The sequence below is a fragment of the Anser cygnoides genome, chromosome 3 (assembly GCF_040182565.1).
Source record: "Anser cygnoides isolate HZ-2024a breed goose chromosome 3, Taihu_goose_T2T_genome, whole genome shotgun sequence".
Classification (NCBI taxonomy): Eukaryota; Metazoa; Chordata; class Aves; order Anseriformes; family Anatidae; genus Anser; species Anser cygnoides.
Genome location: NC_089875.1, coordinates 43,833,821 through 43,850,602, shown reverse-complemented (window position 1 = coordinate 43,850,602; position 16,782 = coordinate 43,833,821). Strand labels below are relative to the sequence as shown.

The following is a 16,782-nucleotide window of genomic DNA, read 5'->3' as shown; positions in this document are numbered from 1 at the left end:
GAAGTTGGATAGAAATTTATGGATTTTGTCTTGATTTTTGTCTTTTTGTGCTGTTATGAGTCATCTTAAAGCCTATGTGCTTCCATATGAAAACGTGTCTTGTGAAACAGACCGTGATGAGCAGAGAAGGTCAACTTTGTTTTATTTTATTTTAATTCCTTCTAGCCTTCAGGAAAAAGAACAATCGTTCAGCACGTCCATTAAAGAAACTACTGCCAAAGTAAGTACACGTCAGTTATCAGTTTTCATTTTTCTTCAAAATATTTAGAGAAGCAGATAATATCTTGCATTTTAATAAATTGGCTGTATTTTGGAAAGTTTGTTTTGTTGTGTTTCTTCTGAACAGATTTTGCATTTAAATGTTTCTAAACATACATTCTATAAAAAGATACTTAATTTGGACAGGCCACAGAGAATATTTTTAAGGAAGCAGATGGAGTAATCTATTGTTTCTTGCCTTATGTTTACCAGGGAGCAGTCTTGTTGCTGGCCTCAATTTAGGAAGAGACTCTTTAGCGCTTCATGAAAAGAAAGTGAACTCTGGTCACAGATGAATGTTTTCACCCTTTTGCTTCTTACTTTCTTACCTGACTGGTTTGGTTGGAGTGAAGGAAGAATATTAATATAGTTCCTCTTTTCGCCTCTCTTTCACTAACAATAAGCTAGCAATCTATTTCTCACCCTTTCATAAGAATGCCAAAATAATTGTTGTGGTGTATTTGTCATACCTTGGTTTTAATCAGAGATGTTATACTCTTCTTTTAGTTCTCTTATTTCTCATGGTCCTCCTTCCAAGAAAGAGACTCCTAAAGTTTCCTTTTTATCATAAAATGCTCATTGTGCCTAAGAGTGCAGCGCCTAAGCTCTGGAGCGCTCTAGGAAGGAGGTTTATTTATTTTAGCTAATTCTTATAGATCTGTATGGAACAGGAAAGGGAAAATATTCATATTATTTAATCATTAATTTATTTATTCTTGGAAATAAGTTATTTTTTTTTCATGTTAGTTTCCTAATAGAAATAGTTCTCCAAAAATTAGTGAAAAATTATCCTTTGTTCTTCAGAATCATTATACCCAATACTTTTAGCATGCACTGTTAAAAAAGCTGTTGACTGCACTGAATACCTATCCCTGCTCCTCTTCTACTTTATTTTGAGTTAATTCTCCTCTATTCTTTGCATATGCACACCTCTTGGGAAATATTAGTATAGACATTGTAATATGACACTCCCCCCTGTATTTTTAATGGCTATGAATAAAGTGTCAAGGAAAAGATTGCAATTGACCTACAGATCATCCACTAAAATGAATGAGAGATTTGGTAGCTCAGGGTGATTTGTTGTTTCAAGCTATATGCAAAGTAAAACATAAATTACAGATTTTGCCTTTTCCCCTGAAAATGTGTGCCTGTACATTTTTAAGTTTTATTTTATAACCATAGTATCTAAAGACTTCTTAAATAAGAGCTGAAACATTGGGTAGCAACTGAGAAGTCTGTGTGGTAGAATTCCACAGCACATTTGTTTCTTTAAATATTCAGTAGGTAAAATATTATTTTAATTTAATTCCATTCTTGTGTGATGGCTTTTATTTATTAGAGAAGGCAAATAGGAAGCAGATAATCAGACTCCTCCAAATCATTTATTATTTGATTTATTCAAATCATCTCATCATACTGTTTTCTTCTCAACCTGAATAGAGCTGGTCTTTAAAACCTTTTTATTGTATGGGGAAAATGCTACTTTTTCAAAGGCCTCTTCCTCCCCCCTGTACCACAAGTATTTATGTGGCCTTTTCTGCCTTACCTATATTATTTTCAGTTGAGGCTGCAAAAGCTAGTATTATTTTGTTAGCGAAGGGAATAATCCCCCTTATCCACATTTTTCCTTCACAAATTAATGTGTGCTTTTGCATGTGGCAAAATTGTGCTGTATGGGAAATCAAGGCAGACTTCTTCAGGCAGTGCAAAGAGAATTTCCATGTCTTTTCTAAACTACGGCTATAAAGAAATGTGAAGGCTACTTAAAATTCTTTTTTTCCTTGAGATCGTTCGAGGAAGAGTTAATTTCAGTGTTTTAGTCTGTGTCCTTCTGCCTGTTTCTGCCACTTCAGATTAACATCATACACTGGCAAGATGGAAAAGGATGACCATGGGTAAATTTGATATTTTGCTTCTTTTCAGCTTGATTTCACATACCTTTGCTGAACAGCATCCTACTGTTTTCATATAGTTTGCCTTCTTGAGTACTGTTTATGTATCTGAAGACCAGATTTGTAGGATTTATTCCTAAATAAGAGACTTTTTTCTTTTTTCTGGAAGTCTACAAAACCAACTAACCAGTAAAACACTGAAGAGGATTTTTAAAATAGATGCTGTAAGATTGGTCTGTAAAGAACTGGAGCTCCTTGTCTGATGGAGTGCAGCAGAGCTGGTCACTGGGAACAAGGCAAGGGCATTGCTGGGGCTCCGAGCATAAGTGCTGGACATGCAGACGGTTAGATGAGGATAGTGTGTTGAAGTGGAGCAAGGGAGGGTGTTGTTTGTGAGAATTTGTCATCTTTGTTAGCTAAGAAATAAGCTTTCCTCAGTGGCTGAATAAGCTACTGTAATGAATAATAGTAGCTGTTATTAGGATAAAATACTTAGAAAAATTTAAAGGAGTTGGAGCTCATAGAGTAGAATTGATGTAATGTAGAAGCAGAGCTATTAGTTTAGAGGATGTTAAATTATTTTGCCTTGCCCAGTCTTTCATTTAGTTTTGTTGAACTATGCCATGTGATAGCTCTGAAGATTAATGTTTTTCATTTATCCACAGAATGCGTGTGACATAGATACATGCAGAGGCTCAGTAATGTGCTTATCTCATGTTCCAGAAGAATCATCTCTGAGTTAGAGGAACCTCCTTTCAGCCTCTGGTCCCTGCCTTTGATCCATTAATAAAGAGTGCCAGCAAGCTTCGTTCTGTGACAGTACTGCTTACAAAGTGGGCAGTGTTCACTAGAAACTGATTAAACCTCCTCCCAGCTAATTTTGCATAATTGCCAAACAGCTGTCTAGTGGTAATAACTCTAAGTTACCACCAGCATGGGCTGTATTCATGCAGTTTTCCTAGAGCTGAAAGATTCCTGATCTAATTGCAATTCACTGAGCCATTCAGTACCCCTAAAGAGAGAACACTGCTTAGAAGGAAGTCATTAAAAACTTTAAGATTTGTGTTGGAGATGTGAGACAGAAATGGCCTTTGGGTTCTTTGGGTATGTTTTTTCACCTCTGACAGGTTTGGGTTATTTTAACATTTAAAGTATATCAGCAGGCAAGTCACTTAGAAGGTGGTACTGAAATAAAGTGAAATATCTGGGAACTGAAAAATTATAATAGGTGAAGAAGTGATGAGATATATGTTTTTAAATTGATAGGCAGACTGAAGTCTTTATGCTTGGAGGATAGTTGTGTTGGTAGTTGACTCAAGAAAAAATCACGACGTATCTATGGTTATAACGTGCTGTCAGCTAGAGGTTATTAACCATTTGATAAGATTTACAGTTAGTGTCATATCTGAATTGTTATAATTATGCAAACAGATAAGTCATATTATCGCTGTAAGGCTCTTAAAAAATAGCGTGATAGCTGTGCTTCTGTTAATATGCATGGTATATACACTTGTTTTTGAGAAAAAAATATCAAGAAGAGCAGGGAAACTTTCCTCTGGAGATTTCATTTCACATCTCATCTCTTCACAACTGGTCTGTCTCTTTCTTGACTATTGCTTTACCCTTGCTTCCAATGAATGCAATGTTTTCTCAAGTGTCAGCTGCAATTCTAAGCAACTACTTGATATCTGCCTTCAGAACAAGAGTATAGGCGTTAGATGGATTTCTGTTTGTTCATTTTGCTTTCCTTTGCAAATGATGCAATATCGAGTAAGAACGAACACTTCTGAATATGTAGTTGTATGATCTGTGTACAATACAAAAAGGTCATTCTGAGGTGGTAGTGTACACCAATAGTATTGAAACAGTTGAACTTCCTGTCTTTTAATCTATTTTTTCCTCCCCTATATCTTCCCGTGTTTCTAATAGCAGTTATGATCCATTGCTGAAGGACTTCCAGGTAAAAAGACGAAAGAGAGAGAGACGGAAAGTCAGAAACCTGAACCTAATTCAGCTGTGTTTCCTGATTGTGAAATGAAATACAATATTGAGCTGTTATTGCTTGTTCAGAGAATGACAGCTGCTTTTTTTTTTTTTTTAGTTGTGTGGCATGGTATCTTTTGTATAAAAATCACTGGGCATTCTGCATTATGAGGTCTTAAAACTCCAAACACTGTCTCATTTACATTCCACTCATTCTAGGCATCACTGCTAATCTGAAAACGTACAGCGTGTCAGTTGGCCTTTCTTCTAAATAAACCTCAGTATCTAGTGGTGAAACATGTCCTTTGTCATCCAGGTAGCTAATGCTAATACTGTTCTCTATTTTTATAACAGAATGTGTGGCAAAGCCTGGAAATCTTGATGCATCTTTGATATTTCTGTAAATACATCACTTTTTATTAAGCTTCTTTACTGTGCTGTAGGATGTTATGTCATGTCCGTAAACCAAGAACATTTGAAGCCCCATTTAAATTGCCTTATATTTTTACATGAATGAATTATATATCATGGCTGTCTTCCTCAATCTAGGTTTGCACAAGTCAGAAACTCTGCAGTACTTTGAGGAGGAAAGTGAGTGATATTGAGACTCAGCTACCTGCTCTACTTGAAGCCAAAATGCTGGCTGTATCAGGTAAGTTTTAGATGATGAGAAGGGCTTACATTGATGAGTAGTGTGTTAGACCTTTACACAGCTGAGCCTTCTTGGGAAAATTCATTGATCTGCACTTAGCTAGATGCCTTGAAGTCATGGCAAGTCTGGCAGAACCAGGCTGTGTCACATCCTCTGTGAGGTGCTTCAGGTGTCTCTCCACGGATGGAAACTACTGGCTAAGAGAATCCTGTGTGGTAGGCAGTAAATGGGCAGAGAACACAATATTTTTCCATAAGTGAAATTGGTAAATAATTATCAATAGCTTTTCCTGGACGTTACAAGTTAAATGTTTGAGCTCTCTAGCTGAGAGTCATAATAAATCCATAATAAAGGTGTAATAATTGCAAATATGGCTGTAAACGACATTTTAAAACAGAGTAAAATAATTGGTTGCTACTGCTATTCAGATCATTAAACAACTAATGTTGGCAGCAAAAAAGCAATTTGGTCCTTGGAGCACTCATGCATGTTATTTACAACCAGTAAAACACTGAAATGTGATTACAGTCTGATTCATAATGGTTTTACATGCCAGTTACTTGGGACTAGTGCACGTTTACTAAGGAAAAAAAAGGAAAAAAGGGCACTTCTTTCTCTAAGTTTGAAGAGGTGACTTTTCTAATTCAGCAAACTGTTTGCAAATGTGTACAGATATGTTTCTCCACCAGACACTCGTCTCGAAGGAAGCTGAAGAGAAGGGAACGTAGACTTGGGTACAAGAAATTTTCCAGTCTTACACTAAAGAAAGAAGAGAGACCAGAGGATTTTTAATATGTGTCAAAGTGACACGTTGTAGCTATCTGATGGTCATTTGCCTTCTCAACTAGATATTAGGATCTTGTAACTGTACACAGAACAGTTTTAAATTGAAACCTTGTGCGGTGTCACATAGTTTGTTTGACAGAAGTGGATAATGTCAGATTTGAGCAAAATCCTAAAGGAAATTAAAGACCAGATCTTGTATTGCTGCTGAGCACGGTCAGATTCTTTGTTCTTCATGACTCTTTTCAGAATGGAAACCCTATTTAATTCTCTGTGTCCACCAGAAGGTAAGCTGAGTAATCACCCTTCTCTGCCCTTAGGCTATTTGAATGTAGGTAATTTTCTTGCTTTCAGAAATGGGGTCAAAGTTTTCCCCAGCCATTGTATGACTTTATGGGGAACAAAATAGCCCCCAAACTGGATATGCAACCACTTCGTGCTGCCAGCAGGAAGCAGTTGGCCAGAAGATACGTACTTCAGTATGACACTCTGGGAGAGTTAATGGAAACTTGAGGACTATTTCCAAAACATTCGTAACAATATTTTATACTTGTTAGCTCTTAAAAGAGATTGCTTGTTTCAGGGATGAATTCAATAGACAATTTAATGCTGATATTTCTATAAATTGTTTTCTCAGTACTATGACTATGATTGCCTTTTCATGCTTTTTAAGAAATGTTGGTACTGATAAGAAGCACTATTTCTTTTTTTTCCTTACTCTGAAAAAGTCTTACTTCAGGGAATTTTAATGACTGTGAACGGTACAATCTTAAATTGTCGCTAAGGCAAAAATCTTTTATTATCTTTCTGGGAATTCTGCCTGAACAGAATTTGTAGGTTTTTTTTTGTAATCTCATATACAGCATCTTTCATGAACATCTTTGAAAACCTCTGACACCCCCTTCCCATCTTGTGAATAGTTATCTGTTAGAAACAAGCACCCACTGTTACCACGTCCTGGCTTTTGGTGCTGCAAATTGAAGCAGATCAAAGTCCATCTGAACTTAAGCAAATGCTTTTTCTACTGTGTGAGTGATTGAACAGTGGAGCAAGGTTGCCCAGAGACATTGTGGGGTCTCTCACAACTGAAAATCTCGTAGTAATGCCTCTTTAACCTATACTTTCACATAGAATAATTCTTTCTTAGCTATAGTATGTGTAAAAGAAAATCCAAAAATTGTTTAGCTCGTGTAGTAGATGATGAAAAGCGCCAGTGATATTGAGAGAACGCCCCACTTCTGTAAATGCTTTCTCACGAAAATAAGCATCCAGAAGTTTTTCTGTCTTCAGGTGGTTTACTTAGAGTAAGGTCGCAGGTGGAAGCCTTCTGAAGAACATCTGGAAATTGGTTTTCAATCCTGGGCTTGCTAATAAAGAATGTGTCTGGACTCATATGCAAAGAGTAGTTTGTCCGAGGCATACTGGACTGTAAAACAACAGAGACACATTAAAAAAAAGCAAAAGATCAAAAAAGTTCCAGATAATCCCTGTCTAAAATTGTGTCTATTGACATCAGTAAGAGGGCTTTGTGACTTAATGTGTGGTTATCAAGACTTAATTATTGATGTCTCTGAATCTGGCTAGCTTCCATAGCTGGCTAGCTTCCATTCCTAGGGTACCCTAGGAAACACAATTGTATAGACATGCCGTACATTGTACCACACTTCCTGGGTTTCTTTCTTGTTGTAAAAATTATGGGTTTTCAAGCCTGGCTTTGTAGGAAGCTGGTGACTTTAAGACTATAAGTGAGCTACTTTTTTTTTTTTTTCTTTTAAGGGGGAAAAAATTTAAAATACAGGCTTTGGAGAATGAAAATGTCTGTAACTGCAAAGCAGGAGAATGATGAAGCAGGGTGTTACATGCCTTAAGTGTGTGTGTGTGTAAAGAGAATTATTGGAATTTTAAAAGAAAAACATGAACTTCTGGCATATAACCAAATATGAATTGATAGTGCAGAGATGCGAGGAAAAAGATGAGATGTGTAACTTTGATGAGGAACAAATTATGCTGAAATAGGCAAGTAGGGGGAAAAGATATTGCATTGTATACCAAAAATGCAAAAATGTGTCTTCTGAAACTCAGGCATAGATGCGAAACAATGCGATTTAATGTCCCTGTGTGAAGAGAAAATACCTAAGCAGTCCCTAGTTGCTACCATCGGAAATGGAAGATAACTGAGGCTTTCTGGGTCAACTAATAGCATCAAAAGCATGGAATTAATAATAATAGTTGGTTGTTTATAACAGATAACTGACTGTAAGTTGGGAAGGAAACATTGAAGATGATTAAACACGTTAATGAAAGGTGATGAAGACAGCTTGGCAGTGGGGGAGGTAGAAAAACATACAAGGCAGCAGGTATTTTTGATCTGATTTTTGTAGTTGGAGGGAACTGGTTGAAAATCAAGGGTGAAAGGTAATTTTGTAACAGCAGACACTGTAGTGTAATAATGGCACTCATTTATGCTAAATGCAGAGTAGTATGCAAGGGATACAGGAATGACAAGTAATGTTCTAAAGACCTGAAAGTTGAGACGAGATTCTGCAAAAAAAATAGAAATATTTTAGTCTGAGCTCATGAATTGATAAAAACAGAAAAGCCAGGATGCAGAGTGAATTGCAGCTAGTAGGGAAACTAGTTGGGAAGAAAAGATGTGATAAATGCGGAAGAGGAAAGAGGAAGAAGGAGATTTAAAAAAAAACAAAAAACCAAAAAAACACTTTTTTTACTTAACAAAGTGAAAACAATGAGCAGTGGATAATATAGAGAAGGCTGAGGTTATTCAGTTCTTGTCATTCATTTATGCCTAACACATGGATACTCATCCCTTAAATAAGGCATAGTTAAAAAATATGTCACCACCTTAAAAATACTGGACAACATTTAAGCAATATATTGCATGTACGTATCCCCTGAACTGACATTCAGCTAACAGAAGGTTAATCAACAGCCCGGGTATACTAAAATGTTAGAAGGTGAGAGAATCTTCAGTTGGGTAATATGCAGTTATTTAAAGGCAGCCTTGGAATAGTAGGAGATACAGAGGCAACTGTTAATAGTGTATATATGAAATGCAGTAAGCGTAAATTTTGCTGGACATACTTAGGAGTTTTCATTTAGTCTTGGAAGCTTTAGGCAAGGATAAATGTTATTTCTGCTTTTTTTTTTTACCATAGCAGTTGGATCAGTCATTCAAATAATTTCCTCAAATAACAATGCTAATGGATACTGAGAACAACTGTTTTCCTCTGAAGAGATGTTACATTGTTTTCATTTAATATAGCATTTTCCGTGAGGAAGCAGTTAGTTTTAGGGGATTTTGGAACAGTGTCAAAGCTAAAAGGCATCTGAATGCAATTGCATGTATCTGGTTTCATGTATCCCTTAAGTTAGATGAACTTAAGAATACAGTTATTAATACATTGTCAGATCTTACACGTGTTATGATGTAATGATTTGGAAAGCTTGATGTATACCTCAGCCTTTAATGGTTACCTGGATAGCTTCAGACAACATTAATGTTCTGTATGAACTGTATTTTCTGTTGCTGTCACGCTGATTTACAGTATTGGTGTATTTGCACCAGAACATATGCAAATATAGCTGATCTTGTTCTGAGAGAATAAATGAAATGTAAGCATAGCAATTCTATTATTCCTGTCAGTCCAATACCTCAATCTTAAGACTGTATAATAAAAGATGCAGTAAAGACATTAGAGATGATGCCACATATGTAAAAGTTCCTCTTCCCTAGTACTTCTTCCTTGGAAGAAATGTAAAAGTAAGTTTGGAGGGCAAAGAAAAAGGGGTTGGATGTGTTCAGATTATTGAAGGTAGTAGAATAAATATAGTAGATTGATTACATCATGTTGAGATTTCATATGAAAAAAAAGCCTGTTCTTGAGTGTCAAGAGCTATTTGTATCAACAGTTAAAATTCAGGTCCTCCATATCAGCAGCTCCTTCACTTCTGGTTGGCATTTGCCTATTGTGATAAATAACTTTGAGTTCATACTCCTGAGATGTTAGTCCAAAATTTTTCTCCAAACATAATTAGCAGAATTGTATTATATTGTTCATGGTTTTAAACCTGTAGCTTTAGCTAAATATAACTAACAAGTACTCTTGATGGCATGAGATTTTATGGTTGACATACATATTTGTGAATACTTATTGGTGAAATCTTTTGGGTTACCATTTAATAGATTTTTTAAAAATTAAAAATAACCAAAAAAATAGCTTGATGTCAGTGCTTAGAAACCTGTGTGTGATAATTATAACAATTGCTTCTTAGAGTAGCTCTTAACATGTTTATAAAATTTCTGTCATCAGGTGTGGGAAGCATATGGCAGAACACGATACTATGTTCTTTCTGTTAGCACGGTGGGTGTATGTAGCACAAAATTTTCTGGGGAAATAAATTGCAGATCAAATAAACCTAAACCAGTAAGAAAATTCAAATAGGATCGTATGTAAGCAAGTATAAATGCAACTGTAGAAATATTAGGAAAATTTATTTTCCTTCTGTGGGTTGATTTGCAAGAAATAAAATCATATGTGAGAAATGGTACATTTCTCTTTTTTCCTTAGTGAGAAAATAATTTGGGAATAGGAGGAGGGATGTAAACTAAAATGTATTTTTAGTCATCATTCGGTCTGATTCCTGTATGTGAATAGAATACATTATGTTTGATAAATATTGCAGTTTCTTCATGTGCTGTATGTGATTTTTTTTCCTCTCTTGAGAATGCCTGAAGCGTAGGACCAGATAGCCACAGAGTGGCTAGTGGGTAGCTAAGCAAATGTGAATGAAAAACCGAATTCATTGTGTAGTTATCTGTGGGATGCACGTCATTAATTTTCTTTATGTCTTTGCAAATGCAAATTAGATCCAAACACAGAAGTTAGTGAGGTGATTTTTTAAGTAATTTAAAAATATATGTATTCTGATCGATACCAGTAGGAGATCTTGTGTCATCATCCTATAATTAGCACTATCTCAATATCAGTAAATACCTGCAAATGGGAGGTGACTGGAAATACCGTTTTCCAGTAAAGTGGTTTCGAGTAGTATAACCAAAAAGTTTTTTTTCCCCCCCTTCTTCCTGCATAGAAGTGTAGCTTAGAAATAACGTGACATAAATACTAAACACAAAATTTAATACTGGTGCTCTTGCCTCTTTGCCTACTCAGATCTTATTTAAGTTCTGCATGACTCAAACAGCAATTGTAAGAAAGGAGAAAAAAAAAAAAAAAAAGAAACCAGCCTTCCAGCTTTGGTGCTAGGCATTTCTGTTGGGAATGAGTATGCTAGAGAGGGGACCAGTCAGACTGGAAGATGTCAGTACAGGCTGAAGGACCTTTTCAGCCATGCATCTGTGTGTTTCGGTAATGTGGATGTCTTGGTTTCATTCCTTTGCTACCTTCTGTCATTTCATACAGATTAGATATGGTCATAAAGTTCTCAACAAGATGCTGATATATTCCCCTGCCATGCTAGATACAGCTTTTAATATCTTCCACTGGAAGGGGATGGTGCTCCCGTTTGTATATTTAACATTTGAGAAATACTGTTGGGTAACAGGTGGGGAATCCAGCTTGTCTTTGAGGCGAGAATACCAATGCCTCTTTATGCTTTCTCATGAAGGCTTAGTTTTTTGGTGAATTGGAGTCTTACAGAGATCTGTGTCTTGTCAGATGACAAAACTGGTTCTCCACTTTCAGCATCTCGCTTCCAGCAGCAGTTTAGATTGATGGCTCAGAGGCACGTTGAGATAAATTCTTCTTCATGCCCATATCACAATGTCCTGTGCCAGCATACAATGCTGTTTATTGGCATGTGTTCCCACAATGATCACTTCATGCTCCACGAACTGAAGTTTACTGCTGTATATTGCTACAAGTGATGTACTTTTTGGTACAAGTGATGTACTTTTCGGTAAGCCTGTGAACCCATTTAAAAAATAATGCCTGTGAGCCCCTAAAACCAACTCCTAAACAGTCATATAGACCTCAGATATCTATGTTATTTGTCTTTTTATCTTATTTCCAATTGTGAATGCTGGGTGTTACTGGCTTTCAGTGAACTTCCAAGATAATCTGTTGTAGCTGAAGCTCTAACACGATATGTGACCAGACAGCAGAAAATCATTGCTTCTGTTACAGCAGCCAGTCAGTCATGTAGCAACTTACTCTGTTTCTCCCCTGTTACCTAACCTGCTCTCCCTGGAGGAGAAGAGAGGGTAGAATAATCTTTCTGGCAGTTCCTTTTCTGGAGATTTGTGCTCAGAGGAGAAACGTTAGATGGGGAGGGCTGTGAAGTGAAGATGCTTTCACACAGTTGCAAAGGCTGTGCTGTGGTCTGGAGGGGATGCTAGAAAACCCCTATGCAGTCTGTAGGACACGTCAGTGCTTTCCCTCTTTCCACAGACTGTCCAGGCAGCCAAGATGACAATCCCCTGAACTTAAGTGCATGAGGTTTTGGTGCCTAAATCTAGGTGGCATGATCCTTCTCTTTTTTTTTTTTTTTTTTTTTTTTTCTTTTCTTGGTTTGGTTGGTAAAAAGGGGATGATTTCATGAAGCCCTCAAAATCACGGAGCTCAGGTCTGGGCCATTTCCCAACCCTGAGCATGTCATTTCTTCTCCTTTGGCAGTGGTAGTGAGGGGAGGCAGAGGTAGGAGAGAGGGGAGATGTAAAAGAACAAGAGATTGAAAGGCGTAGGGTGGCTGGGGGATATAAAGGGCAGGGGAAACCAATTGTGTGGGGAAGCTTGTGTGCACACATTTGTGTCTGTGCCGTTGGGTAGTCCTTGAGTTCAGGAGTCACTTTGAGTTGGGCATACTTCCAAGCACATGGAGGAGAAGAAGGTGATCAGGAGTAGTCATGGGCTCAGCAAGGGGACCAACCTGATAGCCTTCTGTGATGGAATGACTAGCTGGGTGGGTGAGGGGAGAGTAGTGCATGTTGTCTACCTTGATTTCAGTCAGGCTTTTGACACCGTCTCACATAACATCCTCATAGGCAATCCTTCCTCCCCTGCTGAGGCCTCACCTGGAGTACTGTGTCCAGTTCTGGGCTCCCCAGTACAAGGGGGACATGGAGCTCCTGGAGCAAGGGCTACAAAGATGATGAGGAGACTGGAGCATCTCTCATACGAGGAGAGGCTGAGAGAGCTGGGCCTGGTTAGCTTGGAGAAGAGAAGACTGAGAGGGGATCTGATCAATGTATACAAATATCTGAAGGGAGGGGGGGGGGTCAAGAGAATGGGGCCAGATTATTTTATTTTACCTTTCAGGATCATATCAATCATTTCAGTTGCATGCTGCTTCAAAAGAAATGTTGGCATGTGTTATTACTTGAAAACAGTAATTGTGATTCAGATGCTTGGAATTCTTTAAAAATCTTTTAGGGGATGATAGACTGTCCCTCATATGCTATTTGTGTTTTCAAAGGTGCTGTTACTGCTGTACTGTTACTGCTTCCAAAATCTATTATTCCCCTCACGTTTTTAGCTTTTTCTCTTTTCTTTGTGAGAAGCTGAATGATATTTATTTTCTTCAAGTTCTGTTCTGGTGTTGGAATTGGTTTGTATTCTCATTAATCATGGGGTGGAGGATTTTCAGCCTTGAATTCCAGTGCCTTTGATAAATACCATGGTGGTAAATGCCCTAAGGTAAAACATAATTTTTCTCTTCTATGTATTATTAAAGGTAGTGTTAGTCTATGAAGAAAAAGCTTATAGGTAATGATAAATACTGACCAGTCTGTTCTTTCCTGCATTCAGGCTGATGTCCAGTATGTATGCTTTAGTGTTATGCAAAAATCATTCCTTTGCTTGTACTGTAATGAATTTAGTTTCAGTAGGGATGGGACATACCACTCTGCTTTGAGTATAAATAATGGAAACTATGAGTGTACATAATTTCTGGCATAAATATGATAAAAACTTAGAGTAAAAAGGCTCTGGGCCATTAACTTTGTCTTATGTTTTGCAAGGGAAATATTGAACAAAGCTTAAGTAATAACCCATTTGTTGGTTTTTACAAAATGGGATAGATTTCAAATGATATTTTTAGTCAAATTGTTGCTGGCAAATGGTATCAAAATAATGTAATGTTAGTTTGAGGCTCCTAAGTGGGCAACAGTCTGCCTTATACAGTATATTCTGACGATGAGTGGTTACTGTGGACATGAGTTTAAATAGCATGTAATTATGTATGAAGAACAGATACTTGATGTGCAGAGTACCATTTAGCTGCAGTATGTAGCCATTCTAGTACAATTTTCGGGAAGAGAGGAAAATAATCTAAATACACTATTCATTTTTTTATGGTGAATAAATGAAATTATACAGCTACATTGTGCCTGGGAATATATATATATATTTTATTTTATTTATTTATTTATTTATTTATTTTTCCAGTATGGATTGTTTTGCCTGATTTGGCTGGTATTTCTTTGGCATTCAAATCAAGCTGTTGGAGCTTACCTGATGTCACTGGTTGGAGAGAAGGAGATGAAGGAGGCGCATTAGTGGAGAGGGCCCCACAGGGCAAGATTAAGGAGGAAGTTCAAACAGTTTTTTTTTGTTTTTGTTTAGTGTTTTGGTTTTATTTTTGTTTTGCTGACTTTTGGGTAACTTTGAACCTGAAGTGTACATACTCAGCTTCTTATAACAGTGTGCTGTAAGCATGTTACTCAACCTGTTCAGAGCACTGTATACTTCAAATTGGAAAATGAAAATAGGACTTTGAAGCGCTATAGTAGCGGAAATATGAGTTTGGCCAAGCTTAGATGAATGACTACAGATTTTATTGTAATCCCAACTTTACTTCACATGATTCTTGGGAAGAGTTATGTCTGGCTTTATTTATCTGGTATCATCCAACTAGTTCTTCTAGTGGTACGTCTGAATAAAATGCAGTTTTGAGTGGTTGATAAAGCAGCGGTTATTGTGTTTGCTTAAGAAAAATAGTTATTTTATCAAAAAGAGGAATTTTACCATTTTCATGGATACTAGCAGAATAAAATGTTTTAACGTGTGTCTGAAGGATGTTTCTACATCATCCAAAGTGACTTTGTTAAACACAAAACAACAGTTTTTTAATGCTGGCAGCTAGGGATTATATATTAATTTTTAAATCAACCTTCTTATGGCATTTCAAAAAGAGTTATTTTGGTTGCTGTGATTGAGGTCAGAAGCTCAGTGATGACGCCTGTGGTGCATGAGTTCATATTGCTCTTCTGAATTTTCACTGCAGACTTTCAGACATTTGTGCAGTCAGGGAAGCTGCATCAGGCAGTTTTGGCTCCTGGGCATGTATCTGATGCCATTTCCTCCTAGCCTTAGCTTTGATATAAAATTCCCCTCTGGGAATTTGTATCCATTCGCTATGTATAAAACATTCATATATAATATCATACTTTTTTTCCTTCCTGTCTTCTGAAACGTTAAGAGCAAGCACCAGATTCTAATGAAGAATCTCTTGCCTTCATGTTTTATTAAGACTCGTGTGTGCTGATGCTTGGGATGAGTTCAGGTGAAATAGAAGTACACTGTTTAATTATAGGTCTTCTTGCTTTAGAAATGTCTGAATATCTGCCATTTTCCCAGCAGTTTTGTGTAGTGGTCATACTTACCTCCTGCTCTGTTCTGCCCATTTGGTAACGTGAGACATTAAGATAGTAAAATTTGCCCGGCTTTTTCTCCGTAAATATATTGGTAAACATCAGATTCTACTATTTGTAAATAGATAACCAAATAATTTATAGTTATTTAGTTGTATGATTAATTGTAAGATAGATAGAACTGGCAAATGGTTTTAGTTGAGAAGTAGAAATAGGGAAGTTTTGGTCTCTTAAAAAGAAACAAAAACTACTTTAAGGAAAAAAGGTTTGGTAAAACCTTTGTTTCAGTTATTTGGTTGTAGTTATTTGGTGGAAGTGTTTTCATTCCTTCTTCTGCTCTGGAGGAATGGAGCCACTCTCAGCAGCTAGGAGTGATTTGCAGTCTTCTGTCTAGTACAGATACTTCATTCTGTTCTTGCTCCTTTTACATGACCAGAAGGCAACTGTTCCCATTTAAGACTTTGTGACCAATGCTTTTGAGACAATAGGCAAAAAGGATGATGTGGATTTGATTTGGAATTCATCTTGAATTAAAAAATTGTTGTATGTAAGAAATAATATATTATATTCTTGAAAAAAGGAAAAGTCCAAGGAAGCTTTTATATCTGAATAATGCTGGTAGTGCTACAAACTTCATGACTTCAAATTTCATGAGCCTAAAATCATGCACATAGTTTAGAAGCTGATGAGACATCTAATGTGTGTAACTGGCTGTGCTTCACATTAGTATTTGCTTCAAGAGTAAATTTTATAAATGCTAAATCTAGTGGGTGGCATCCATGCCCATGGCAGGGGGGTTGGAACCAGATGATCTTTAAGGTCCCTTCCAACCCAAGCCATTCTGTGGTTTTATGATTCTAAATGCCTTTACTTACTAGATCATAATGCCATGTTTTGCCGAAGTCAGGATAATGCTGGAGTTTAGTTCTTGCACTATATAGATTTTAAGTCTTGTAGGCAAGTCTACATGGAGATTGTTTTTCTCAGGTAGTCTTTTGAGATTTATTTTTTTTAATTAAATCAAGTTGCTGAGTCATTGAAAAAACACAGGTATGGCTGTATAAATGTAGCATTGTAATAGTTACTGCCATTTAAAAATCGTTTAATAGCAGAGCATCTTTCTGTCATTAGTGTATTTATAAGTACAACTTCTCTGTGAAGTAAGGAAACATTCCTCTCCTGGTTCTTATAAAATTAGGTTTCAGAAAGGTTAGGTGGCAAATATTACTAGGCTAAACTGTAAACTGGTTGGGAATTGAACTTTGGTCTGGATCCCTGTCTAAAGGACCTGGACACTTTTTGAAAACTACAGGGCAAAGTGAGCTGACAATACTTGAGGTTTTTTTGCCTGTCTCTGAGATTTCACACTTCATGGGCAGTCAGAAGCAGAGAGTTGTGACTTTTAAATATGTTCTCTCAGAATTTTCCTCCGATGATCTTTTCAGTGGGTGCTTGTTGTTTAAGAAATGTGATGTTCATTTATAAACAACCTTCTGGTGCTTGTGAACAACTGCATAGTGCTTCGTTGTTCAAGGAGGAATACTTTAGTGTCTAGCAGATTGATAGCACCTACCATAGAAGTATTG

At 36.8% G+C, this 16,782-nt stretch overlaps 1 protein-coding gene across 4 annotated transcripts in view; it reads left to right on the top strand.

Annotated features, from left to right (window-relative positions):
* Window positions 1-16,782, top strand: part of DISC1 (DISC1 scaffold protein) — a 203,034-nt gene that overhangs the window by 83,947 nt on the left and 102,305 nt on the right. For all 4 annotated transcript variants that reach the window (XR_007157968.2, XM_066994050.1, XM_048047234.2 and 1 more), the window contains exons 7-8: window positions 166-220; window positions 4,683-4,785. Coding sequence is in view for 3 of the 4 variants with exons in the window: in XM_066994050.1 (XP_066850151.1) it covers window positions 166-220; window positions 4,683-4,785 (158 nt within the window). In the remaining variant the exon portion in view is untranslated. The remainder of the gene's footprint in view (window positions 1-165; window positions 221-4,682; window positions 4,786-16,782) is intronic.